The sequence below is a fragment of the Mustela putorius genome, unplaced genomic scaffold, assembly GCF_011764305.1.
Source record: "Mustela putorius furo isolate JIRA1106 unplaced genomic scaffold, ASM1176430v1.1 tig00000873_pilon_pilon_pilon, whole genome shotgun sequence".
Classification (NCBI taxonomy): Eukaryota; Metazoa; Chordata; class Mammalia; order Carnivora; family Mustelidae; genus Mustela; species Mustela putorius.
The window spans coordinates 332094-358271 of record NW_025421504.1 but is presented as its reverse complement, the minus strand read 5'-3'; the positions used below and the strand labels follow the sequence as shown (position 1 = coordinate 358271).

Genomic DNA, 26178 nt, shown 5'->3' with positions numbered 1-26178 from the left:
CATGACCTGAGTCGAAGGCAGCGGCTTAACCCACTGAGCCACCCAGGCTCCCAGTAATCTGTTTTTTTAAAGTGTCTAAGTCAGTGATTGTTTTGTACATGCACAGGGTTGCACAGCCATCACTGCTATCTAATTCCAAAATATCCTCATCACCCCTAAAGGAAACCCCACACCTATTAGCAGTCATTTCCCATTAATTTAGTTTCTGTCTCTGTGGATTTGCTCATTCTGAACATTTAATATAAATGGAGTTGTACAACATGTGACCTTTGTCAATGGCTTCTTTCACTTAGTGTTGTGTTCTCAGGGTTCGTCCGTGTTGTAGCTTAGATCAGTAATCCACTCTTTTTTATGGCCAAATAACATCTGCTGTGTGGGTATCCATAGTTCTTATGAGTAGTGCTAACCTGGACTTCTGGGTGTAAGTTTTTGTTTGAACATGTATTTTAGTTCCCTTGGGCATGTAGCAATTGTTTTCTTTTTTTTTAGCTTAACAGTTTAAATGTCTTCTGTTTTTTCTTATCCATGGCACACACCTGTGCTGCTGATGAAACATGGGGTGTCAGCTTGTGTCGACGCACAGCCGGTGCCCTCAGGTGGCTCTCATTCCAGCTCTGCGGAGGTGGTGCTTAGAAAGGGTTTTATTGGGATTTTCAGGGTAATTGCCATGATAGCCGTCAGTGCAGGGTGAGGCTGGCCTGTAAGGGCACCTAGTGTGGATGTGGATGGCGTGGGGCATGGACATGTACCCACCAGGCTGTCAGTGCCCGAATTCTGGGAAAGTGCATTTACGTTTTAGGTAGTTCTGGTAAAGGATGGGTGAATGGGGTAGAGATGCTTTATTTGAAGGTTTGGGTGTAAGGGGAGTCTTAATTTTTTGCCCTGAGTTTCATTGAGAAGTCTTAGGTCATAGAGAAACAATCAGAAGGTCTGACAGTGTAGCTGGAGCCTCTTGGTCTCTTGTGGCATGCAGGGCAGAGTGCTGGACCCATCTGAGTGTGGGCACAGGAGGGTCAGGCACATTGGACCTAACTGGCTTTTGTGGTTAGGGTCCTATTTTAGACCTTTTTTGCCCAGTCAGGAATTGTATCTGGGACGGGCTCTTAGGGTCTCCTGTAAGCTTTGCCTGGAAGCCACCCCTCCAGGAACCACCTTTCCAGGAGCCACCTTTCCAGGAGCCACAGCTGTGTTCATACACACAGGGGCAGCTGGGCCAGCAGGGTGACTAGGCTGTAGGGCTGCAGATTACTGTGATGGCCCTAGGGATCTGTGGGCAGGTGAGGCCTGTGTGGCCCCAGCCTGGGCCGGCAGCAGCGAGGCAGGTTTCCCGGAAGAGACAGTGGCGGACCTGTGTACTCAAGCCACCTGTGAGAGTTCCTGACCGCTCCCTTGTTCCTGGGCTTAGGTCCTTGGGACTCTGATACTCTTCCTGAAGGCTTGAGAGGGGCATAGGGACCCTTTTTGTCCAGTTCTGCGTTGCTTTGCCCTAGGTCCTTTTATTGACTTACTTCTAAAAATATTTTTGATCTTGTTTCAACATTTTTCTCACGTTTTCTGCTGCTTCTTCCTAAGGGGGAGACACACGCTTTTAATGGCAAAACCCAGTGTTTCGGTGGGACGGGCTGCCGAGTGTTGTCCTACCAGCTGTGGGAGCAGGTCAGCCCCCCTCTCAGTGCGAAGAGCCAGCCAGGAGTGGGGGAGGGCTGTGGATGTGGGTGTCTCTAGGCTCCACCCTTAGGAGAAGTTCTCTTTCTCTCTTCTCTTGAGAAGTAGAGGGATTTTCCCCAAAGCTTCTGCCCCTCCCCCAGCAGGGCACTAGAGCAGCCCGGCAGCTGTATCTCAGAGCTGTTTGGAGAGGGGCGCCCTCAGCGAGGTGGGCAGTGGCCAGACAGGGCAACTCAAATCCTGGGGAAGTGAGTAAATGAAGCTGCTGGGAAGTGGCAGCCTGCAGGGCCCAGCATACCCCTCTGGAACCTTCTGAAGCCCCTCTGTTTCCTCTGGAAAACCTAGGGTCTTTCTGGAGTTACACATCTTGTTTCCTTTTCTCTTTTCCTTTTCAAAGCAGTGGTTTGGTGTAATTACTGCTGACGCTGCCTGGGCAGGAGGAAGCGGTGTAGGGTGCTGGGCTCTTGCGGACAGGGAGCAGGTTTCACCATGAGCTCGTCAGACCTGAACGGCAGAGGCCGGGCGTCCGCTCTGCGTGATGGAACCTGCAGGTGTATTGTGCTTTCGGATTGCGTCTGTCTCCTTTGATGCACTTGGCTTCGTTTCTCTCCACCTGTTCATTAGCGTGAGCTAGGCAAAACAGGTGAACTCGTAACAAGCACCATCGAAACTGGGGTTTGACTTTATTTTCCTGGAAGCATCTTCCTCTTGCGGCGCTGAATTTTAACTCTTGTGTGGAGGAAACAGGAGTCTGGTGGCTTCCTGTCCGAGGAAGGTCCTCTGGCTTAGTCCCGCTTTAAGCATTAGGATTATTGCAAATTCAGGAGATTCGAAGAAGGAAAACTCAGTATTCAAAATTGCAAATGGTCATCATTTGAATGTGCTGTCACTTCTGCTTCCTTATTGCTGGTTGTGCCTTCTTGGCTCTCACTGCTCGGGTTGAGTGGCCTAATGACTGACGGTGACGGGGATTCTCTTCGCGCGTTCCCTGGGATGGCCAGGGGGTGGGTGAGGACTCGTACTGCTGAAGAGGGGCTTCTGACTCAGGAATGCTGCGGGTGCCTCGAGGGGCAGTAAAACGCTCATCTTTGCCAGTCACGATTGTAGCCCTTCACGGTGAAGTTTGTTTGATTTGCTTTATCAGTGATAAAAGCGTAGCTCTCGGGGAAGGCTAGAATGTTTCGTTGCAGACACTGAAAATCGGGTAATGGGTCCCCAGCGCCTGAGTGCGTGTGGAGGGCAAGTCCCGAAGCTGTTCCGGTTTTGCCTGGAGTCTGAGTAAATAAAAGGTGACTCCAGCCCAGGTTGAGCGGCTGTTGTTTCTGTGAGGGCGGGATGCACCAGCAATGCACCTCCCGGGCTCCAGGCTGTGTTGGCTCTGCCCTTGGGTGCTTTGCTGCCCTGAGGGAGGCCCGTCTGCTGTGGGCCAGTCCTGAGCCTCAGGATGCCCTGTAGCAACACCTGTGACCCCAGGCAGAGGCGAAGGCCTTCCTCCACGTCCGCCTGTCCAAGGGAAATAACAAAGCTCTTACCTCAGAGGGTGGTGTGGAGGCTAATTAGTGCATGTCATGCTCTTTGAAGATGAAAAGAAGCCACCTGATTATCCAGAACACTTGTCAGGGAGGCTTTGATTTCTTTCCTCTGAGGGCTCTTTGGAGAGCAGCGCTCTGTGGTTTCGCTAGGGTTCAGCGTGGCCCGAGGACAAATGGCCCAATCGAGCTTCTTAGTCGTAGCCCTTGCCGGGGCAGGGTTTCGGGTGGAGGCTGGGATAGGAGCCGGGTGAGTGTGTTTGTGCTTCAGGCTGATGCGCACCTCTGTGTTCCTGTGGGATGCAGGGGAAGTGGGAACCTTCGGTTTCCTGGTGGATTTAAATCCACGGAGCAGCCGCCTCTGATCCTGGTTTGATTTTGTGGAACTCAGCATTTTGCGTGGGGCAGGCAGCGTGGTGACATGAGTCCTGTCGAAACACGCATGCTGTGTGGCACGCCTTTAATCCCATTGGCGGGTCTGGTTTGTACACCTGCTGTGTGAGCAGATGACGTGTCCTGCTGGACAGGTGCACGCTCGCAGGCAGCCCAGCCGAGCCCACGCTAAGAGGGGCGGGGGCCTTGCTGGTCCCAGGCTCTCCGCCTCCTGGCCGGAGAAGGAGCGCGCAGCGGGGCAGCTGGCGTGGAGCTGGCCCAGAGCTGTGGGCCTCCTGGCCGGTGCCCTCTGTCCAGCTGGGCCTGTGGCCTCCACTGCGGGCCATGCGGGGGCCTTGTAGCTCCCGCCCTCTTGGTGGTTGTGGTGAATGGGACCTGGCCACCCTTACCCCTCCCCCTAAGCAGGTGTTTCTCAGGCTTCGTCCTTGCTGTTGGAGGGCCACTGATGTTTCTCTCTGGGTTCACCCTTGACCTTTAGTTCCTGGTTCTTCTGAGTCCAACAGAGCCCTAGTTCTGTGGACCTGCTGTGCTGCAGACCCCATGAGTCTGAGACAGTGCCTGTCATTCTGTCACTTTTCCCTCCTCCTGTCGGCCCGTGGACTGAGGCCCCAGCAGCAAACGGGTGCTCAGGCAGGGCCCAGGTCCAGTGTCATCTGGCCTTGTGGATGAGACTGGGGGTTGTGTCGCTGACCTGGCCTTCCTTTCCTCATGTGCTGGCCACCCCCTCCGTGGCCCATCCTCCACTCTGGGGCAGGAGTCTCTCCACACAGGGGCTGGCTCTGACTGCGGCGTCCGCTCTGGGGACAGTGGCACCTACCCCCTCGGTCCCTCAGCCACAGCTGTGCTTTGTCTGTACACCCTTCTGTGGTGCCACTGTAGAACCAGGGGCAGAGGGCCCAGGAACGGGCCTGGGGAGCCTGAGCTGCAGAGTAGACGCCCTGCAGAAGTCTGTCCTCCAGGCCCCTCCGGCAGGGCACCAGGTGCGGGGCAGAGTCAGGCCAAGCAGGCTGCTTGTGTTGGTTTCCCCCAGGGTTTTGGGCCCTGTGCTGCTGCACCCTCGTGTGTGCCCTGGTTCAGGAGAGGGTGCGCGTGGCGGCGTGGGCGCGAAGCGGCAGAGGCTCTTCTCAGTGGCTCCTGGCACGGGTGTTCTTGCTCGGGTCACTGGCCCTGTCAAAGTCCCTCGGTGGGCCCAGCTCTGTGCCCGTCTAGTCCCTGGGGGAGGCGTGCCACCTGCGTTTTCTCCTGCTCCTCGTTGGGTCTCCTCTCCTCACTTTCACTTGGAGGGGACGGGGCCTCTTGGGGGCCTCCTGGCTGGGGGGCAGTCCCTCTCCTCCCGCTGGCTTCAGAGCCCCTCCCTGCCCAGATGCCAGCGTGGCTTGGGGCCTTGTCCCCCTCTGAGCCTGTGGCCGCACTGCTCTGGTGCGGGAATGGGGCGCATGCTGCACTAGCCGGCTGGTGACTAAGTTCTCTGTGGCAGGAATTGTGTCTCTGGCCCCTTCCATGTTCCTGCGTTAGGCAAGTAGGAGATGTGTGACCAGGATTTTTGGTATTTTTCAGTTGATTGAGAAACAGTTGTTTTTATCTAAAATTACTGGCTGCTGAAGCCAGTGGGAATAGCAAAGACCTCTTGGGGAGGGACTGTGTCTGTTGATCCTGGGTCAGTGTTGTACGTCTCCTGCTGCTCTTCCCTCTCACCTCGTGGAGCTGCCCGGGACCATGGCTGTTGCTCTTACGGAGTGATTCCAGTCCTTTTCGGGAGAGCTCTTCCGGCTTTGTGGTGTTTGAAGTTCTTCTGTTAAAGGTTCTTGAAGGCCTTTGTGTGGAAGGTCAGTTTGTGGAGTCTGACAGGCTCCCATGAGGCGGGGGATGGAGGGCCCCAAAAGCCACACCCAGAGTGGTCACCCTCGAGGGAAAAGAGGAGATGTCCTGCTTCTCCTGGGGACTGGAGGTGCCTCTGGTCTGGCTGGCTTGTCCCCTTAGCGGGGTGGACCTCCGCCTGGCCAGGGCCTGGTCCTGGAGTGCAGCCTGGGTGGGCACTGTCCTCAGGACACGTCTGCTTCTGCATTTCTCACGGCTTCTCTGACCAGTGTCTGCTTACTGTTATTTTTGGGGGACGGCGGCAGGCTGGCTTCGAATGCCCCTTCTCTTTTATCGTTGTGAGCCGGCAGGTGCGGTGGGTTCCAGCCAGTGGCGGTAGGAGGGTGTGTTAGACTTCCTCTGTAGGGTGCATCCCGGGGTGACACAAAGAGGCAGCGCCATTGGGCTTTGCTGCCTTCTGTGGAGGGTGTGGCCCTGGGTGGGCTTGCTGTGGCCCGGCTGAGGACCGTGGGGCAGGCTCTCCATGCTGTCCATCCTGAAGCTGGTTGTGTCACTGCCTGATGGTGTTTACTTTTATCCCCGTTGTGTGTGACACAACTGTCATGAGGGGGCACGGTACGCTCCTTAGCACTGGGACAAGAGTCAGGAGTGCAGAAAGGGAGGAGCCCGCTTTGCCTGGCTGTAGCCTGACTGCTGGTGTGTTTATGATGTCATGTTTTCCTGGCGCGCTGGGGACGGTACCCCACACGGAGGTGCCCAGCCGGTGGTGGGCTGGTTCCGAGGGCACCGGCTCACGGGAGAGTTCACAGGTGCTGGCGAGAGGTACCCCTGAGCTGGTCTGGTGTCGGCGACCTTTTTCCCAGGTCCTGGGTGGAGCTGCTTTTCTTGGCCTTGACTTGGTGGTGCTCGAGGGAGCCTTAGACCAGTGTCTCCTGCTCGGCAGCAGGGCGGACCGGCTCCCGTGCAGCTGACAGCCTGTGATTCACAGGCGCAGAGAACATGCCCCGGGGAGGAGAAGCTGCTGTGCACATTGCAGAAGAGCAGGCTTGGGTGGGTAGCAATCGAAAGGTGTGGTAGTTTAGAATGATTACTAAGAAACTCCCTTTTGTTTGCACCTTGCGTGGTGCTGGTTTCTAGAACAACAGAAACAGCCCTGACGGTCATTTCTCCTGGGCTGCTTGTTGGTGTTTTCTCTGATCTGAAGAGGTGTAATTGCTTATGCAAAGTGGGTGCTTTCAGAGGCGTGTGCACTTGGTTCATGTTTTATGCTTCCGTGAAAAGAGTGTACTTCCCATTTCGTGGCCTGGCTGAGGAAGGCTTGAGACCATCAGAAGATGAGAACATTTTTACCTGCTGCTCTCCGCTGCCGCGTGTGCCCGTACAGCCGCACGCGCTCTCCGCTGCCGCGTGTGCCCGTACAGCCGCATGCGCTCTCCGAGATCCCAGGGTCCTGGGATTGAGGTCAGGATCCCTGCTCCTTGTGGAGTCTGCTTCTCCTTTCTCCCTCTGCCTCTCTCCCTGCTCATGTTCTCCCTCGCTGACTCTTTCTCAAATAAATAAATCCTTGAAAAAAAAAAACCAAATAAATAAATCTTAAAAGAAAAAAACCAAGACTCACAAAAATGAAGCCCTTTTCTTCATTGATTTTGTTTTTTTCCCTTCCTTTTCATCCTTCTCCATGAGTCTGAGTCTGTTCACGAGGGGGCTGGGACTCAGTGTCAGTGTCATGTCTCTTCACATGTACAGAGAGCTGGGGTTATCCTGTGGGTTCACGGTTGGGAAGAGCAGCAGGATAGAACTCCGCTCATTCTCGTAAAGATGCAGTATTGGTTTCCGTTAGTCCAGACAGTGGCTGTGGCCGGGCCTCGGTGCTGGTCCTTCTCTTTGGGGTGGGGACTGCTAGGGACCAAGCCAGGTGTCTCCAGGCAGGGACCTGTCACCATCTGCCCGTGCACTGTGGTGGGGCCATGTCAGCGTCCCCTTCACCGTGTTTGTTCTGTTTTCTTACCGAGACTTTGTAAAGAATTTGGCAAATAAAGAACGTTCACAGCAAAGATCACTTCTGGCATGTCATAGTATTTTAAATTCTTATTCGCTTAGTTGGTGAATGAACCCCCAAAACACTTTTTGGAAGATTTTATTTGAGAGAGAGTGAAAGAGAGAGAGAGCGCGCACAGCAGGGAGGAGGTCGTAGGGAGAGGGAGAAGCAGGGAGCCTGACCCGATCCTCGGACCCGGGGATCGTGAGCTGAGCCACAGGCAGAAAGCTGAGTGAGCCACCCAGCCATCCCCCAGAGAACACTTCAGCCAGCCACCAAGCACTGTCAGCTCTGTTCCCGGCTGCTCACACTTCTGCACTGGTGGGTCTCTACGTCCCGACCGCGTGTCCGCACCGGTGGGTCTCTACGTCCCGACCGCGTGTCCGCACCGGTGGGTCTCTACGTCCCGACCGCGTGTCCGCACCGGTGGGTCTCTACGCCCCGACCTCGTGTCCGCACCGGTGGGTCTCTCTACGCCCCGACCTCGTGTCCGCACCGGTGGGTCTCTCTACGCCCCGACCTCGTGTCCGCACCGGTGGGTCTCTATGTCCCGACCGCGTGTCCTCCTGCTGTCCTGGTGGCGTCTGCTGTCCAGGCTTAGACAGAAGCACCCTTACCTACAGGGTGAATTTCCCAAGTCGAGCGTTCTCTGTTGGCTAACAACCCACCCCAAGCCTGTGGCTTAAAACGGCAGCCATTGTGAGGACTCTGTGGGCTCTGATAGCCTGGGTAGCTTGTCTGTCTCTCGAGTCCGGGTGCGGATGGGGTGCGCCATGTGGGGGCAGCTCGAAGGGCTGAGCAGCTCCTTGACTCTCAGGACCTGGTGTCGGGGACGGGTGTCTAGCGCACGTGGGCGTACAGACCTTCGCATCTAAGACAGAAGTAGTTCTCACTCTGCTGGTTAAATACTGTTTCTGAAGGAGAGGAAATTCTTGTAAGAAATTCTTGGAAGTGCTCAGTGCTAGGATTCTTTGTTTAAGGGGCTTGATGCTTGTGTGAATTGTCCCATTTTTCTTTTTCTTTTTTTTTTTTTTTAGATTTTATTTATTGATTTATTTGACAGAGATCACAAGCAGGCAGAGAGGCAGGCAGAGAGAGAGGGGGAAGCAGGCTCCCTGCCGAGCAGAGAGCCTGACGTGGGGCTCGATCCCAGGACGCTGGGGTCATGACCTGAGCCGAGGGCAGACGCTTCACTGACTGAGCCACCCAGGTGCCCCAATTGTCCCATTTTTCTTTGGACCTGGAAGTGGAGGGTAAAATTTCAGGTTGAGCATTCTGGAGCTTGTGAGGTCTGTGATTTGGACGTTGTCCCTGGTTACAGGAGAAGGGGTGGGAGATGCCTTGCCAGGGCCCCACAGGATGAGCAAATGTGTGTGAGAAGCCCGGGGAGCCCTTTCTCCCGTGTTGACTGCGCATGAGTGACACTCCAGGAGTGCACGCTTGGGCTCCTGACCTTCACGACAGCTGCTTGGGCCTGTAACTTTGACCCTTTGACACCTTTTCTTGTATACAGGTCCTCAAAGATTTTTTAAAAATTTATTTATTTGAGGGAAACAGAGTGGAGTGAGAGAGAACAGGAGCTGGCGGCAGGGTGGGCGGAGCAGCAGCAGGAGAGGGAGAAGCAGTTCTCCACTGAGCAGGGCGCCCGATGGGGACTCGATCCCAGGGTGGTGGAGTCCGACTTGAGGCGAAGACAGAGGCTTAACTGAGCCACCCTGGCGCCCCACTCAGGTCGTTAAAGAAAACCCAGTGAGGTTCTTTGCTCTCCTTATGGCTGCTGCCCTCACTGGCGGCTGGGTACGTGTCACCAGCGCTGCCTTGCGCTCCCCAAGTGGACTGGCCTTATGGTTGCTTTCCTACTGCACGAAGTCCTTTTCCGACATCGCCTCTCCTGCTTCTTGTAATTCTTTTATCACGTATAGAAACTGTTAGTTATTTTGTGATATTTAGAGTAAAAATTATGGAAGATGCAGTGAACTGTTTTGATGATTTATGTTCTAAATTTGTAAATACAATTGTAACATTTGACTTTTTCTTTTTTAAAGGCACAAATATTTAAGCATGGAAAACGTGAAGACTGTTTACCCTATGGTAAGGTTTATTTGTAAGAGGGTGTGTTTGTGACGTGAGTTTGCCTGTTTATGATCCAGTGTGTGTCTCTCTCACACTTTATTCGTAGTTACAAGAGTCGTAAGTTTTGTCGTACTCGGACACTATCATAGTTCTTTGTTTTTGTTTGTTTTGTGTGTGCATGTGTGCTTTAATCTGTTTTTTTTTTTTTTTTTTTTTTTTTTTTTAAGGCCTGTATGGGAGGTCTGGGCTCTTGATGTGCTGTGTGCCAGGTTTTGATTCTGGGGGACAGGGTGATGTGGACACACCCCGAGGTCTCTGGCTCACCTCCTGGGACGCCAGTCACAGCTGCTGTGTCTCTGCAGCCAGGGTCACGGCTTTGACCTTTTCCCCTATACTCGTAATTTTAGACAGAAGCTCAGTTTATGATCATGAACTCTGATTCTTGCTGCAGAGAAGTTTACTACCTGGACCGAGAGAAATTTCTTGCAGGGATATATTTTAGAAGATTTGTGAATAAATTTTGTGAATAATTTGTGAAAAATTGTGAATAAATTTTGAATAGTAGAGCCTATATATATATATATTTTAAAGATTTTATTTATTTGACAAACAGAGATCACAAGCAGGCAGAGAGGCAGGCAGAGAGAGAGGGTAGGGGAAGCAGGCTCCCCGCTGAGCAGAGAGCCCAATGCGGGGCTTGATCCCAGGACCCTGGGATCATGACCCGAGCCAAAGGCAGAGGCTTTAACCCACTGAGCCACCCAGGCGCCCAGTAGAGCCTATATTTTAAAGAAATTTTCATCCTGGAAACTTTCAGCCACGTATGAAGGAAGAGAGAGCAGTGTAGTGAACTCCCGCACTTCTGTCCTGGGCTTCACATTTTTCAGTCATGGGCGTCTCGGCTCCCTGTGTCCTCCTCAGCACGCCCGCCTGCCGTCTTACCTGGGTCTGTTGCAGTGTGTACCCCCAGAAGATAGGTAGGGCGCTTTTGGAGATAGGCGCTGGTGCTGCCGTCACGCCTGGAGACACAAGGAGCCTTTGCTCAGCATTGTCACACGTCCTCCTCAGTGGATGCTGGGTCTGTTTTATGTCCCTGTCACTCGTAACCACGTCAGTCACTCTGCGCTGTTTGGGTCCTTGCGCAAGTGATTCAGATGCTGTGACAACTTGTCTTGAAATGTTGCCCTCCTTGTCTCATACGAAATGCCATCTTGTGCATTCTCCTGGCCCCGGTTTCCCCGTAATGCCACCTTGTCCCCCCAACCAGCCTTGGCAGCACAGGGCCCTGACCACGCATTTTCCTCTTTGGGGAGACCCTTCCCCACCGGGCTGGGCCCATGATGTTTGCACAATTTCTTATGATCCACTGTGTGTTTCGCATCAGCTGTTCTTTGCTTTGTGTGGCTTCCTGCTCTTTCTGGGGCTCCTCTTTGTCTTTTCTTTCTTTCTTTTTTTTTTTTTTGCCAGCCTGCACATTTGTGGCTTCATAGTGAGAAAGTTGAGCAGATTCAACTCTCACTGTGCTTGGGAAATGACGTGGGATGAGGGGTTCTCTATGAAGCAGAGCTTCAGGGGTCCATGGTACATCTGGCCGTCACACCGCATCTGGGCCCTGTAGATCCCTCTGTGGTTTTAATGTTGTGGGGGCCAAACCCAGGGGGTGTAGTTTGGGAGACCACAGAAGACCCTGCCCACCAGTCTGAGCTGTGTATGCTGTTGTTTGCAGCTGCCACCGTTCTCGAGTGCCTGGAGAGCTGCCGGCTGCCCGACAGCAACCAGACCCTGCTCCGGAAACTTGGGGTGAAGCTTGTGCAGCGGCTGGGACTGACATTCCTGAAGCCCAGGGTGGCGACGTGGAGGTTGGTAGAGCAGGGTCGGGGAGGCCGGGAGGGCGATAGGCAGGGCTGCGGTGACCATGACTGAGAACACTGTTATCTTCTGTTTCCACTTCATTTCCTTAGTCTCAGCAGTGTTTCTGATTTGGAAAGGAAAAGTGTTCCTTTTAGTTTTTTTTCTGTCTCTACGTCTTTCAGGTAGGATAACAAGCTGGATTGATTTTGCATTTTATGGGACCTTATTCAGATGCAGTATGACTTTACCAGTTTGGCCTCATTATAGGGAAAGCCCCATTAATGAGAAAGCACAGTGGAAGCTCCTTTTGGAGGACGTAAGCTCTCACTCCTTAAGCTGCCTTTGCCTGCGACAGAAGCGGTCTTAACTAACCATCTGACGTTAACAGAAGCCTTAGAATTAGTGGCTTCCACAGAAACAGACTTCTGCTGTGCTCGGAGTACTGTGTGTTTTTTTTTTGTTTTTGTTTTTTTAAGATTTTATTTATTTATTTGACAGAGATCACAGGCAGGCAGAGACGCAGGCGGAGAGAAGAGGAAGCAGGCTCCTCACTAAGCAGAGAGCCCGATGTGGGGCTCTATCCCAGGACCCTGGGATCATGACCTGAGCTGAAGGCAGAGGCTTTAACCCACTGAGCCACTCAGGCGCCCCGGAGTACTGTGTTTTTAACAGTCTTCAGGTTTTCTGTTTTGTTTTTGTATTTTTGTGAGGAACAAGAACGAAGTTTTGTGTTTGTTCATTTCTCGCGTTTGCAGTATTCCTTGAGGACATCCTTGGCCTGAGAGTCTTTGCCGTAGTCCTGCACCAGCACACAGCTACACCAGCCACTTTGCGGGGTCTCCCTTCCCGGTCAGTTTCACAGAGGCCCGTCCGTTGCTCTCGTTTCCTGTTGTCGTCGGTCTTAATTAGGTTGACGTGCTCAGCACAGAGCCTCCACCAGCTTCACACGCGTGGGCCCCGCACAGTTGCCGCGGCTGCACAGTGATGGCTCTGGCAGCTTCGTCAAGTCCACGTGCGAGGCCTCCGTGGGTTTGGTGGTCTTCAGCCCCCTGTAAAGCACTGTTAATGTCCATGACCCCTCCAGGGCCTTCCTTGGCCATGGCCGTGGGTTATGGGGGAACCGGACCTCGAGGGTACTCAAGCTTCCCCCATCCCGTGACTCAGTGCTGGTGGGGAAGGGCCGAGAGTCTTTAGGTTTATTTCAAGTATTGTTATGGGTGCTTTGGGAGGAGTTTGGTAAAGTTCAGCTCAGCCTTTGTCTCAAATTCCAGCAAACTCTAGAGAAGGGTGTGATGTTTTACTGAAATTAGTTTTTGGGTCATACAGCTGATTCTGTAAGAAGCTGTTTATGAGACTAAATGCTAGTGGTCAGTTTCCAAAATGCCATGGGAAATTAATATTCAGGGGCTGCCCGGGTGGCTCAGATGGTTAAACTCTGCCTTCGGCTCTGGTCATGGTCCCAGGATCCCGGGATTGAGCCCCATGTTGGGCTCCTTGCTCAGCAGGGAGCCTGCTTCTCCCTCTTTCTGTCGCTCCCCCTGCTTGTGCTCACTTCTCTTTCTCTCTCCCCTTCTCTCTGACAGATAAATAAAAGCTTGTTTTTTAAAAAAAATTATTTATTTATTTATTTGACAGAGATTACAAGCAGGCAGAGAGGCAGCAGAGAGAGAGGAGGAAGCAGGCTCCCTGCTGAGCAGAGAGCCCATTGCGGGGCTCGATCCCAGGACCCTGGGATCATGACCTGAGTCCAAGGCAGAGGCTGTAACCCACTGAGCTACCCAGGCGCCCTGACAAATAAATAAAATCTTGGGGAAAAAAAAATAAGGAAAATTAGTGTTCAGCACTGTGTTAGGGTTCTGCAGGGACACAGAACCAACAGGCTGAGAGGGTGTGTGTGCCTGTGTGCAGACGCTTCTAAGGCATCGGCTCACGTGGCTTTGGAGACTGGCAAGTCCCGACACCTGCCGGGTGAGTGAGAAAGCAGGAGACCCAGGAGAGCTGACAACGGCATTGGAGTTTAAAGGCACGAAGACTTCCTTCCTACCCCAGAGGAGAGTTGGCCTCTTTGTTGTGTTCCAGTCTTCAACTGATTGGACGAGGCCCACCCACACTGGTTTATTTAGTCTACCAACTTAAAAGTTCATCTCACCCAGAAACACTCAGAAGCACACAGAATAATGCTTGACGACTATCTGGGTGCTCTCTCAGTCGAGTTGACACATAAAATTAGTCATTGCAGGGGCCATGTGAAGGGGAGTAACTCAGCGCCATAATTACTTAGCTCGGTTTGCATTTCCATGTCCATTTAATGGAAGTCAACCCTCTTGCTACTTTTTCTCTCTCTTCCATATTCATTTTTTTTCTCTTCATTTTATCTCCACTGTTACATTTTTGTTCAATTTTCAGTGTCCTTCTGTTGGCTATCTCCCCTTGACGAGGAGTAAGCACGTTTGGTAGGCTGGTAACTCGCTGGGGCTGCTCCCTCTTTCTGAGACCTTGTCAGGGTGGTCTTGTTCCCGTTCCTTTTCCCTGGAGCGCACGCTCCTCACTTTCAGCGCACGGCTGGTTGGTCTGCCTTGGTGGGCCGCCATCCCAGGGACTCCCCAGGGTTACGTTGACTCTGTAGAGTAGTCAGCGCAGCTCAGCCTCCCAGCTGCTCTCACACGGTGCTTCTGGGGCCTGCCTGTCCTCGCACATCTTAGGGGTCGTGCAAGGGTCCAAGGAGACGTCTGTGCAGTTACGGGTTTCCCTCTTAGAGCTACTTTTCCTCCAACACTTGTCTCCAGATACTCGCAATCTCTCTAGTCATGAATCTCTTCTCATCCACCGGGCAAGACTGTTGCTCTCGGCTTGGGCTCTTTTCCCCTGTGCTGCGGTTTAGAAAGTACCTTTGGGGAGGAAGAGAGATGTGAAAGTGGGGTGCCACTGGGCACCTCTGTGCTGTGTGGAACGGAATCCCAGTCTGGATTGTCATCTCGTGTGTGCCAGTGGTGGCTGGCTTATGACTTAGTTGGTTGCAGAAAGGTAAACCCGACAGCAGCCTGAAGTCAATCATCTTTGTAGTTTCTGGTTACTGTGGGTCAGGGTGAGTGCTTTTCCTGTGAAATAATCAGTGTGTGTCCTGATTTGAGGAGGCAGGACCCAGGACGACAGCCATTGTTAGGCCCTGTGCTGGGCATTTGGTGGTCTTGAGGACAAGCCTGCGGTGGTTGGCGTCATTCTCCCCAGATCAGTTACCTCCTGATGTGGTAGGTAACTGTGAAGCCACCGCTCCGTTCCGATGTCAGCTCTGAGGTGTGGTTTTTCACCAGCCAACTCCTGGGTCTCACAGTTCCCGACACTGTCTACCCGAAGGTAGTATCTGGTTCCTCATGACGCCTGAGGTTAAGGGCTCAGTCCGAGGAGATGGTCGTGTCTCACCCCCTCAAACCCCCGTTACTGAGATGCCAGTGGCAGGTCCGGGTTGTCCCCGGTGCTTTGACCGACCAGTTACAAATTGGGATTCCCACATCTCTCTCCTCCGTTAATGTGCTGGAGAAACTCACAGAACTCACAGAAACATTTTGTTTGCTAGAACACCAGTTTATAATAAAAGGAAACAACTCAGGAACAGCCAGAGGGAAAAGATGCCCAGGGCGAGGTGTGGGGGAAGGGCTGTGTGCTGTCTGCACACACCACTCTCTCCGGGTCGGTGTCCACACCCTCACCAGCCCAGGAGCTCTCCAAACCCTGTTCTTTTGGATTTTTATGGAGGCTTCATTACAGGGGCATGATTGATTAAATCATTGGCTGTTGGTGATTCACTAAACCTCCAGCCCCATTCCCTCTTCAGAGGTCAGGGGGTGAGATTGAAAAGTCCAACCCTCCAGTCATGTGATTGGTTTCCATGGTGACCAGTCCCCATCCTTAGGAGACCTGGGAGCTTTCCAAAGGTCACTTCATGAACATAAATGAAGACCTCCTTAATCCAGAAATGGACAAAGACCCAATGTAGATTTCTTATGGTAAATGACAACATCACAGTTATGTTACAGAGTACCCCCAAATTTAGTAGCTTAAAATGATGCATTTTTAATGTGCCTGTTTCTTTGGATTGGGAATGGGTGTAACGTGGCTGGGTCCTGTGGTCAGGGTCTGTCTAAGGCTTCAGGAAGGTGTTGGCCAGTGCAGCTGCCATCTCAAGGCTCTCCTTGCTTGGGGGGGGGGGCACCCAAGCACGCCCCGGTCATTAGGCCTCCATTCCTTGTAGGCTCTCTGCTGGGGGCCTCCCCGAGTTCTTGCTGCGGGGCTCTCCATAGTGCAGTGCACAGTGTGGGCGTGTGCTCTGAGTGAGGGGGTGACAAGACGGAAGCCACAGTCTTCCTGAGCCTTCTTGGGAGGGATGTCCCCTCGCTGCTGTGGCCTCCCGATCTGAAGGAGTCCTTGGGTTTGGGGGGACACCAAGGGGAGAGGATTGCGTGAACATCTGAAGTGGGCCGCCAGGGGCTGCCTGCCACCGCACTTGCTTGGAAACGGAGTTGGAAACTGGTCCGTGGAGTTAATGAGCTGTTGCGGGCTGCCCTTAGCAGTGCCGGGGTTGGTTCGGGTTCTGTGCTCCGTCTGCGAAGTACCCGTTGTCTGCGCTTGGAAGTCCGCCTCGGGCTGCAGCCCCAGGTGCGCTCTGTACCCGGACTTGGGCACCTTCTGTGCTCCGGGCCACCCGCCCGTCTGGCCCATTCGTGCTTGCCTCGGGGTGGCGCACTGGCGCCCACCTTCCAGGAGGGAAGGTGGCAGTGACGGGCCTTCGTGCGTGTCCTTACGTCTGTCCCGTCACAGGCCTCTGGGTAGCCTTTGACAGATTGGGGAAGCTGGCAGCCAGAGCTTCAGGAGCCGTGCAGTCAGGCATGGGAGCCGGCCTGTGCTTGTGCCCTCACGGCACACGGGTGATGCCTGTGGTCTCAGCTCAGACGGGGGCGGCAGGGAGGACTGCGCCTGCTGGGGCTTGAGCGGAAGGCCCTGGAGACCGTGTCTGCAGGCGCTGGCCAGTGAGTGAGCTCTAGAGGGCAGGGGGCGAAGGGCCTGGGAGGCAGTAGGGACAGGAGGCAGAGCGCCTTGTGAATAAGGCTGACGCCGTGGGCCCCACGCGTGCCCTCGCTGCTGCTTCTGTCGAGCGCACTGCTGTGGTCCTGCTCGGTCCTCTGTCTGCCCCCAGCCCTGCACGACACTCTCTGTTCTGTGGCTCAGAGCGGTCGTTCCGTGTCTTGGCAGCCCTCATGGACGCCGGCAGTGACTCCCTGCTCCTTCCGTCTCCTTTCTGTAAGACACAAGGAATTGTCCCAGGCACCCGCTAAGACTCTAAGGGACACTAAGTTTCTGACCTCAGTCATCAGGGCACCTTCTTCTTGGGCGCGAGCAGGAGCGGCCGTGGGTCTGAGGTGGTGCTTCTCTGTGCAGGTACCAGCGGGGCTGCCGCTCGTTGGCCGCTAACTTGCAGCTCTGCGCCCAGAGTCAGAGAGAGGCGAAGACGCAGGTGGAGACCCCCGACAGTGACGGAGATTATGACATCCCTGAGGAGGTGGAGAGCGTGATAGGTGGGTAGGGGGCCTGCCGCTCTCTGGTCCTGGGGGTGCTGGTGGGGCTCCTCTGAGGGGCCTTGCGCTGGCTGCATGCCTTCCTCCCCGCTTTGTGCTGGTGTCACGCGGCCTTCCGTGGCCCTCCCCACCCTCACCTTTATGGAGCTTGTGGCTGCTGGCCTGTGGTCCTGATGCCCGTGGCTGTTTCGGCCCTGGCCCTGTCACTGTGTTTACTGGCTGCTTCCCATGTGCGAGCCCTTGTATTTCTACCGCAGTACCTGCCCTCAGCCCTCCACTGTGCCTTACCTGGGTGCATCTGGCCTGTGGCCTCAGGCCTTCTCCTGGAGCGACAAAGTAGTGGCTTCCCTGACCCGACATACGTGCGGTGACCCTCCCGCTGCAGACCTGCAGAGCTCTGGGCCCTGCCCTCCTCTTACCCGAGGGAGTGTCTCCTGCTCACGGAGTGGGGCAGAGCTGCACTGCAGCAGCCTCGCACACCTGCCCGCCTTCCTTACCCCTCCTTTCCAGGTTCCCCCTGTCCCCCACTGAGGGGTCTCCTGCTGTCCGTGAGGGACAGCAGCACACCTCCCCTAGTGCTGGCTCTTCCTCATGTCCGCTCTCCTCCCTTTCACCATGAGCTGCTTCCCAGAGTTGTCTACACCTACTGCTCCCCCCACTTCCAAGGTCCTGCACTGCCCCGGGCAGAGTGAACATGACCTCTTCACAGGCTCCTGTCCTTCCTCCATGCTGGGCCTTCTCAGGCTGCCTGGGTGCCCTCGGTCAAGGTCTCCATTGAGTGGGACGTGTCAGGCCCTTACCGAGAGGCCTCTGACATCTCCCCACTTCTTTGGGCCTCTGTGTGGCTCTTCCTAAAGTCTGGCCTGTGCCTGAGACCCCCACCAGAGCCCCTTTCCTGCCCCTTGGAGACACTGATTTCTGGGGAGTCTTCCTCACTGGTGCTTTCTGCCCTGATGCGTGGGTCTACTTTTTAGCAACAATGGCAAGAGTTGGCTTTAAATCATTATTTAAAAACAAGGAAAAGGAGATGTTTTCCCCTTGTAATTAAAATGATTCATGTGATTCCCTTCATGGTGCTCATGAGGGACACCCTCAGTCTGGGAGGTGAAGAACTTACCTTAGAACAGGGGTGAGTGCGTGGAGCTCATGGGCCTGGCCTTCCTCTGTCCTTGCAGAGCAGCTGCTGGTCGGGCTGAAGGACCAGGACACGATCGTGCGGTGGTCTGCGGCCAAAGGGTAGGTGCCCGCCGTCGCTCTGGGGGGAGCCGGGCCCGGGGGCAGCGGCGTATAAAGGAACCTTCCTGCCGTTCAGCCTTCATGTGCGACTGAGAGCTGTGAACCGCTTGGAGGGTTTTAGAAGGTGGAATAGTTTTTTCTAATATATGTTCATTGCTCTATGTTCTCATTTTAAAAATCATTATCAGGGAATGAGGCTCCTTCATCTTCTTCACCTTCTGGCTAGAGTGGACAGAATTATGAGCGCGCCCAGTTTGCCTTTCTGCACCTTTCAGATGTTCCTGTTCTTGCTCAGCGTAGCCCCTGTCCGCCGCCTGCACAGGCAGGCAGAGCCCCCATGTAGCGAGCAGGTGCTAGCACAGCCTCATGCAGTCCCCGAGCCCCTGAGCGGGGAGGTGGTGTTGGTCTGCTCTTACGCCTGAGGGAGCGGCCTGCAGAGAGGTGCCTGCGTGGAGAAGGCGTTCACTTTGGCAGCCTCTGGGCCCAGTGTCCCATGTGGGTGGAGTGGGCTGGGCAGGGAGCCTCCTGCCCGGGCAGGGAGGTCGGGGGTATCTAGCAGGACATCCCGCCAGGTGGAGGGGGTTGCGGGGGTCAGGGTATCAGGTCTGGGGCTGGGTGCCATCGACCATGAGTGGCCGGCTGCTGCCCCGTGGGCGAGGCCTCCCCTTTGTCTCCCTCCCCTCAGGAGATGTGTGTCGGTCCGTGTATGTCACTGGGGTGAGGCTCCCTAACAGGCCTTGTGTAGAGTGCGTGTGAGCCTGGCTCTGCGTCTGCCACTCGTTCCCGTTCTCTGGAGGGAGGGAAGTTGTCGGGGCAGCTCCTTGTTGACTGTCCCCTCACCACGGGCTGCTGATGCTGATGGACGGCGCCTCTCTTTTTCAGAATCGGCAGGATGGCTGCAAGGCTTCCCAAAGAGCCGGCGGACGATGTGGTCGGGTCCGTGTTGGGTTGTTTCAGGTATGTGAGAAGATCAAAGGGGACGCGCTTCTGGTCAGAAGCAGCGGCAGTTCCCGCGTCCGTGTGTGCTTTCTTTCAGCTGAGCTACTTGTCAGAGCTTCCAGAGCCGTTTTGTTTTCCTTTTGAAGTTAAATTTGAAAACTCTAGTTATTTCTGTTCTGTTCTATTTCTTTCTTTCTTTCTTTTTCTTTTTTTTTTTTAAGATTTTATTTATTTATTTGACAGACAGAGATGATAAGCAGGCAGAGAGAGAGAGGAGGAAGCAGGTTTCCCTGCCAAGCAGAGAGCCCGATGCGGGGCTCGATCCCAGGACCCTGAGATCATGACCTGAGCCGAACGCAGAGGCTTTAACACACGGAGCCGCCCAGGCGCCCCTGTTATATTTCTTTTATCAGCTTAAATCCCATTACATTTAAAAACTTTAAGAAGAAGAAGGTGGTTTTGAACATGTACATACATCCATATCATTCTTCGAAGAAACCTGGGGTCATTGGGGTGACATCTGAGAGAAGGTCTGTGGTGTGGCATGTTCCAGATCTGCTTCTGTCGTAGCTGCTTGCCTCATGTGACTGTGGACCTTATAAAGAGGCTTGTATAACCTGGTGTGAGTTCTGCTTTTTATTTTTATTTATTTTTTATTTTTTATTTTTTTTAAAGATTTTATTTATTTATTTGACAGACAGAGATCACAAGCAGGCAGAGAGGCAGGCAGAGAGAGAGAGAGAGGGAAGCAGCCTTCCTGCAGAGCTCGATCCCAGGACCCTGAGATCATGACCCGAGCCAAAGGCAGCAGCCCAAACCACTGAGCAACCCAGGCGCCCCGAATTCTGCTTTTTAAAAAATTCTACATTTAATTTAATTTTATTGGATTTAAATTCAAACAGCGGCATGTGGTGGGCGCCTGGTTGGGCTCAGTTAAGTGTCTGGCTCTAGATTTGGGCTCAGGTCATGATCTCCGTTGGGGTAAGGTTGAGCCCTGCGTCAGGCTTCTTGCTGGGAGTGGGGCTTGCTTGGGATTGTCTCTCTTCCACTCCCTGCCGCCTCTTAAAAAAATTCAAAGATTAATAGTCACATGGGGTCATGGTTGTGTTTTATCTGGCTTAGCCTTTCTGGAGGCATCTGGGAGGCCCTTGGCTGGCCCATGATGTGGGTGTGGGCAGGGATGTCTATGCAGGCTGCGGGTTTTTGGGGTCTGAGCCTGGGTCTTGCGGGCAGGAGCAGGGCAGAGACCCGGGCAGCGTGGTGTGGTCTTGGGCGCACTGTGGTGTGCGAGGCATCTTTGGTACGGTTTGTCCCAGAGGCCTCTTAACTTTGCCTGGGGAAACCTCTCTCTGGGATTTGGAAGCAGGTGTTTCTAAGAAGGGTGTTGCTGGTTGGTCCCCAGTTGTTTTCCTCCTGGGCTGCCAGGGCATGTGGGTAGGGAGAGGAGCTGTCTGCCCTGGCGGGTGCTCGGTCCTGTGCGTCAGTGGCCAAGACTGCGCCGGGAGAACCCACAGCATGCGTGTCTCCTCCGGCCTTTCCCTGGCACTTCATCTCCAGCCGCTCTCTGACCGCTGGAGGAGTTCAGGGAATAGGATGTCAAGTGTCCCCTTGTTCAGAGTGACAGGGCTGCTTGTGTGGCCAGTATGTTTTCAGGGGAAACTGCCTGGCGGGCAGCCTGTGCTCCTGCTGTGACTGTGGGGGAGGAGAGTGCTCCCCATCCGTGTGCGGGTTCTGCTGGCTTGGCTTAGGGTGTCCTCTTGGGCTTTTCGAGGGTGCAGCGGTGAGTGTGCGGACGGTGCGGGATCCCGCTGGTCCCGAGCGCAGCGGTGAGTCCCTGGGCAGCGACGAGTGGCCGTGCTTGTGTGGCTGTGGTGGAGCTCCCTGGTCTTGGGAGAGGGCAGCACTTTGAGCCAGGCCTTGGGAGGGTGGAAAGCACCAACGCCCCGCACCCCCGCCCGCACCCCCAGCCTGTCCTCCCTGGCCCCTTTGCCTAGGCATGGCAGGTCAGCCTCAAGTCTTTTTTCTTGTTTCCTTCCTCAGAGCGTTGCTGCACGGACCCTCTGGGGTCTCTCTCCCCAGCCCTCCCTTGGGCTCTCGCTTGCCGGGCTCTTTCCTTCCCTTCACACCTGCCCTCTCCGGCCCCCTGTTGGTGGCGTCCCTGGTCCCAGCTTTCCTGGTGGTGTCCATTCCAGTGCTCCTGCACCTCCCTCACCGCTCACGGCACCTCTGCCTGGAGGCCTAGGGCCCTTGACCTTGTGTGTCTCCATCAAACTCCTAGAACATATTTTCTACTGGCCAGACATATGGCCCTTTGTCCTGGCCTGCACCTGTGGTCTCCTTCATTCGTCCTTGATAGTTTAGTCCGCCTTCGTCTTCCTCTAGTCTTGGTATTTAGTGGAGGGTAGAAACTGCTTTACCGCTCGCTTCCCAGGCTTGGCAGCCCAAAGTGACAAGCGGGACATCGAGGGAAAGGACCTGAGTGCAGAGTCAGCCTTTCCCTGGATGGGCATGACGTACCCGGCTGCGGGACTGGGCACAGAGTGGAGTCACCCTCAGCCCAGCCCAGAATGCTTGAGAGCCTGGAAAGCAGGAGCCTGTTCGGTGGAGGGGGTGTGCAGTGGGGGTGGGCGGCAGGACTGGCAGATGGCCTGGCACAGATGCCGGTACCATCTCGTCCCTCCTGCTGTGTTCTCCTGGAATAGGCTCTTCTGAAGGGGCCGTCATAGGGTGTTAATTCCGTCATCGGAGCATACCCCACTCCCAGGACGGCCCTTCACTCCCTGCTCCGTCTGCAGGCCCGGTTCTGTGAAACGAAGCCACACCCGTCCCCAGGGGGCCCTACGGTGAGCCCCACTGGACCAGTGTGAGTGGCGTGGCCATCATCCAGCAGCTGCCGCTCCCTACGTCCAGCCCCGGGGTGTGCGGCCGGCAGTCCCATGCCTGCGGCCCCGCCCCCCTTAGAAAACAGTACTTTAGCCCTTGCTGGCCCCAGCAGTGTCACCTCAGGGCAGAACCCCAGACATAGTGTGTGCTAGACCAGCAGTCTGGTCCACCTCAGAAGCCGAGGGGCTGCGGGAGGGGAGCAAGGCCCTGGTGGCCTGTGCAGGGTGTAGTGTTGGCCGTCTGAACTTAACCGCACGGGGGTCTCCAGTTAGCAGATAGACGGCAGCCCCAGGTCCCAGGCGTAGGTGTGCTGTGGGTGCTGTGACTTCTCGGAATCTCTGTGACATTGAGAAACCTTTGGTGGAACCCCCGTGGCCCTGGGAGCAGCCCCCTGTCTCAGCAGGAGATGTGCCACATGGCTCCTTTCTGTTCGTCTCTTAGTTTTATCTTTGCGTTTGATTGGGTACTATTTTACTTAAAAATTCAAAACGAAAGGAAAGATGGTGAAGTGCTTCTCTCTGACCTGCCCCGGTACACAGTGTCCCTCCTCCCGGTACCCCAGGGGCACCATTTTTCCTGTGTCCTTCCAAGATAAACGAGAATGTCTTCACTGTTCATTCTACACTGACGGTCGCTTGCCCTCCACATGCTCCGCTTGGTCATTTTTGGGGTCATTCTCCTTTGGTGCTTACTACTGCCCTTGGGGATATGAGGCTAGGGTCCCTGAGGCCTTTGTGGCTTTTCTCTCTTGAGTCTACCCACTCATGGCTGTGCCGTTTGCTGGTCTTGATTCATCTGTAACCCTGTACCCTCTCAGGATTGCCCTGCACTTGGGTCTGGGCGGAGCCTGCCCTCAGCCCCTCTGCAGAGCACTAGCGTTCCCTGGCTCAGCCGAGGCAGTGATGTTCCTGCTGTTGGTCTGCGTGTTTGCGTCCACGTCTGCTTGTGCAGGTGGGGCCTTGGAGAGAGTGAATGGGCAGAAGTCGGGCTGCAGGCCAGGCACTGTGCCGGGGAGGCACTGTCCTGGGTCCCCCCCTGGAGTGGGCAGAGTAGGGGCCGGCAAGGCGAGGGTCTTCCTTGCCTCAAGCCGCAGGCCTGACGGAGGTCATGCCGCCCTTCCGTAGCCATTGACAAACAGCAGTCCATTTAGTTCGGAAACAGACATTGGTGTAACTGGTGGTTGTTTTACTGATAATTGAGTCATCATAACGCTGATCTTTTATAAGGTTCTTTAAAATGTTATCAAATCTTATGAAAAGCATACAGCATCTCTTTCCAGTTAAAATCCTAAAGCACACGAAGTGCAGTATTCAATTTTGATATGGTCAAATAGCCTTTGTGACAGACACTTAGAAAAATACCTGTAGCTTAAAAATTTATAATTGTCAGTAGAAATTGGCACTGGTTGGTGGTGAGGGCCCGGGCAGCACCTTCGTCTGTCTCAGGGAGTGCGTGTCCGCGGGCCCGTGCGCTTGGGCGGGACTCTGCGAGCGTCTGTTGGGTGAGCAGAGGGGCCTGCACTCTGTCCTTTCTCATTGTTCCTGTGTTGTTGCTAGCGAGGAGTGCAGTTTATCTGGTTTTTGTAAACATTTCTTTGTCATCACTTGATGATTTAGAATAGGAAAAGAGCCCTTTAACGTCTCTTGCTTTTGGTGAAGTGTATTTCCATGTTTATTTTGGCAGCCAAGTGGAGAAACTCTCAGGAGAGCCCTTGCCAATCTAAGAAGCGCTTCTCAGTAACTGTGGTGCCGGGGCGCACTTGGAAGTGAGAGCCCCAAACTACTTCCGGAGACATTTTATTAGTGTACAATTTTACTACGACTTAATTAATTACAGTTGTTTATTAAAAGCCAGTGTTTCAAATAGTGCAAAACCGTTCTCTGAATGGCATTTCATTCTCCCTGTTGAATCTCTCCTTCAAGTCAGGCGAGGAGGAAGAGCGGTCTCCCTGTCCCTTTCTGCTAACATAGGCTGGCCGGAATTGGATAGAATCGCTGTGCCACGAGGCCCCAGGTTTAGTGCCTTGAATGGGGTCAGTCGCCGGGTGTGTCGTCAGCCGGCACGCGCTGCTGTGACAGGAGCCCTGTGCAAAGCCTGGGTGTCTCGCTGACGCGCATCTGCGGCTGCTCCGTGTCGGCAGCATGTGGAGCCCACCTAGGACCGGTGCTTGTCATTGGGAGATCTGAAGAGAAGTGCCCGAATGCGGTGCTTCCCTTTAATGAAGCTGCAGTATTTTGCTTCCGTAGCCAGCGGACTGTTGGGAGACTCACGAGGGGGTTTTAGGGAGGCCCCAGGGCCCAGGGCGGGGTGGGAGAAGTCGGCACGAACGTCGCAGGCTCAGGCTGTCCGTGTGTCTCAGTTTTCAGGAGACGGACAACGCCTGGCATGGTGGCTGTCTGGCGTTGGCGGAACTGGGCAGAAGAGGCCTGTTGCTCCCTTCTCGACTCGAGGACGGTAAGTACCGCGCACGTTTGCTCTGCATCGTCAGGACCGTTCGTGGCCAGCTGGGTGCTTCATGTCACCCTGAGTCCCCAGCGTGGGCTGCCGCGGGCTCGCCCCAGGCCTCTGGCCTCGCTGCCTGCACGTTGGTGTGCAGGAGAGCGCAAACCAGACCTGCGGCTCTCACCCTTTCTTCTTGTGCTGACCTTTCTGGGCTTCTGACTGCCTCTTCTCCCTGCAGTGAGATTTTAATACCACGGCACAGATAGACTGTGTATTTGGCACCTTGGTAAAGTCCGAGATTTTCTTGTCCCTCAGGACTGGTTTTCTCCCCTGTGGGGGTGCTGTTGCCTGTTAAGTTATGCGCTGCTGCGTTTATCACGTGGCGTGACATCACGGTCCCCTGGACTCACACGAGCAGCGGCTGGGGTCGGAGGGCTGGAGGAAGCCTGGGAGCGGCCTGAGCAGGAGGACGGGCACAGTGCCCCAGACCTAGAGGGACCACCGAGCTCCAAGCCTGCGGATCCCAGCTGTTGGCCCTTGACGGGCGTGGCAGTGGAGCCTGGGGCTGTGGCCGTGGGAAGCATTGTCTGGCTGGCGGGGATCGGCTCTGGGTGCGGCTGGCGGTGCCGCTGTGCACAGAAGGGAAGGCTATCTGTGAAGAAGGAGAAGGTGCCTTCCTGGGCCACGTCACCACAGATGCTCCGCAGCGTGGGATCGGACTTCTGTCCGGAACAGAGACGTTTGTGCAGACGGGTAGGGCCTGCGTCATACTCTTAGCTCCCAAGCTGTGGGCTGTCAGGAGTCATGGCTTTGGACTTGGTGTTGTGAAGTGTGAGGAGGGCTCTTAGACCCTCAAGATTCTATTTAATCCTTCTGTTTATTTTTGTGGCAGCTTTGCTGAGGTAAAATTTTTAAATACCATGAAGTTCCCCCATTTAGAGTGTGCGGTTGGGTGGTGTGAGGTATATTTACAGAACTCTGCAACCGTTACCATGATCTAATTTCAGAACACAAAGAAACCCTGTGCTCTCGGGCAGTGACTCCCCATTTCTCCCGAACACAGCCAGCCCCAGACCACCACTACGTCTGCTTCTGTCTCTCTAAATTTGCCTTTGCTGGTCATTTCTTATAGTGGACTCTGGTAGTGGGCTTGATCCAACCTCTTCTGCTTAGTGAGGTCTTTAAGGTCCGTCCGTGTTGTAGCACGCGACAGTAGTCCTTTGTTCCTTTTATGGCCACTTAATATCTATCGCATGGATACACGCCCCCCCCCCCTTTTTTAAGATTTTATCTGTTTGTTTAAGAGAGAGAGAAGTAGTGAGTGAGAGCATGAGCAGGGAAAAGAGGGGGAAGCAGGCGCCCCATGAGCAGGGCGCCTGATGTGGGACCTGATGCGGGGTCTGATGCAAGGACCCTGGGATCGTGACCGGAGCCGAAGGCAGACGCTTCACCGACTGAGCCCCCCAGGCGTCCCCACGACACCATTTATTTGTGTATTAGTTGATAGACATTTGGATTTTTCACCTTTTGGCTATTATGAACAACACTGCTCTGAACCTTTGTGTGAAAGTTTTTGTGTGGACATGTGATTCTGTTTCTCTTGGGTTTCTGTCTGGGAGTGGGACTGCTGGGTCATGTGGTTCTTGGTCTTTAACTTCCTGAGGAGCTGTCGAATTGTCTCCCAGGATGGTCGCACCGTTTCCATTCCCATCAGCGGCGTCTGCGAGCGCGCCGGTCTCTC

At 54.5% G+C, this 26178-nt stretch overlaps 1 protein-coding gene and 1 pseudogene across 2 annotated transcripts in view; one reads left to right on the top strand and one right to left on the bottom strand.

Moving 5' to 3' along the window:
• The window catches only part of TBCD (tubulin folding cofactor D), a 155034-nt gene that overhangs the window by 18079 nt on the left and 110777 nt on the right, over positions 1-26178 (top strand). For both annotated transcript variants that reach the window (XM_045085596.1, XM_045085595.1), the window contains exons 8-13: positions 9489-9534; positions 11243-11375; positions 16801-16937; positions 18113-18173; positions 19056-19130; positions 24355-24449. In XM_045085596.1, the coding sequence (XP_044941531.1) occupies positions 9489-9534; positions 11243-11375; positions 16801-16937; positions 18113-18173; positions 19056-19130; positions 24355-24449 (547 nt within the window). The remainder of the gene's footprint in view (positions 1-9488; positions 9535-11242; positions 11376-16800; positions 16938-18112; positions 18174-19055; positions 19131-24354; positions 24450-26178) is intronic.
• LOC101683640 lies at positions 12104-12555 on the bottom strand (annotated as a pseudogene).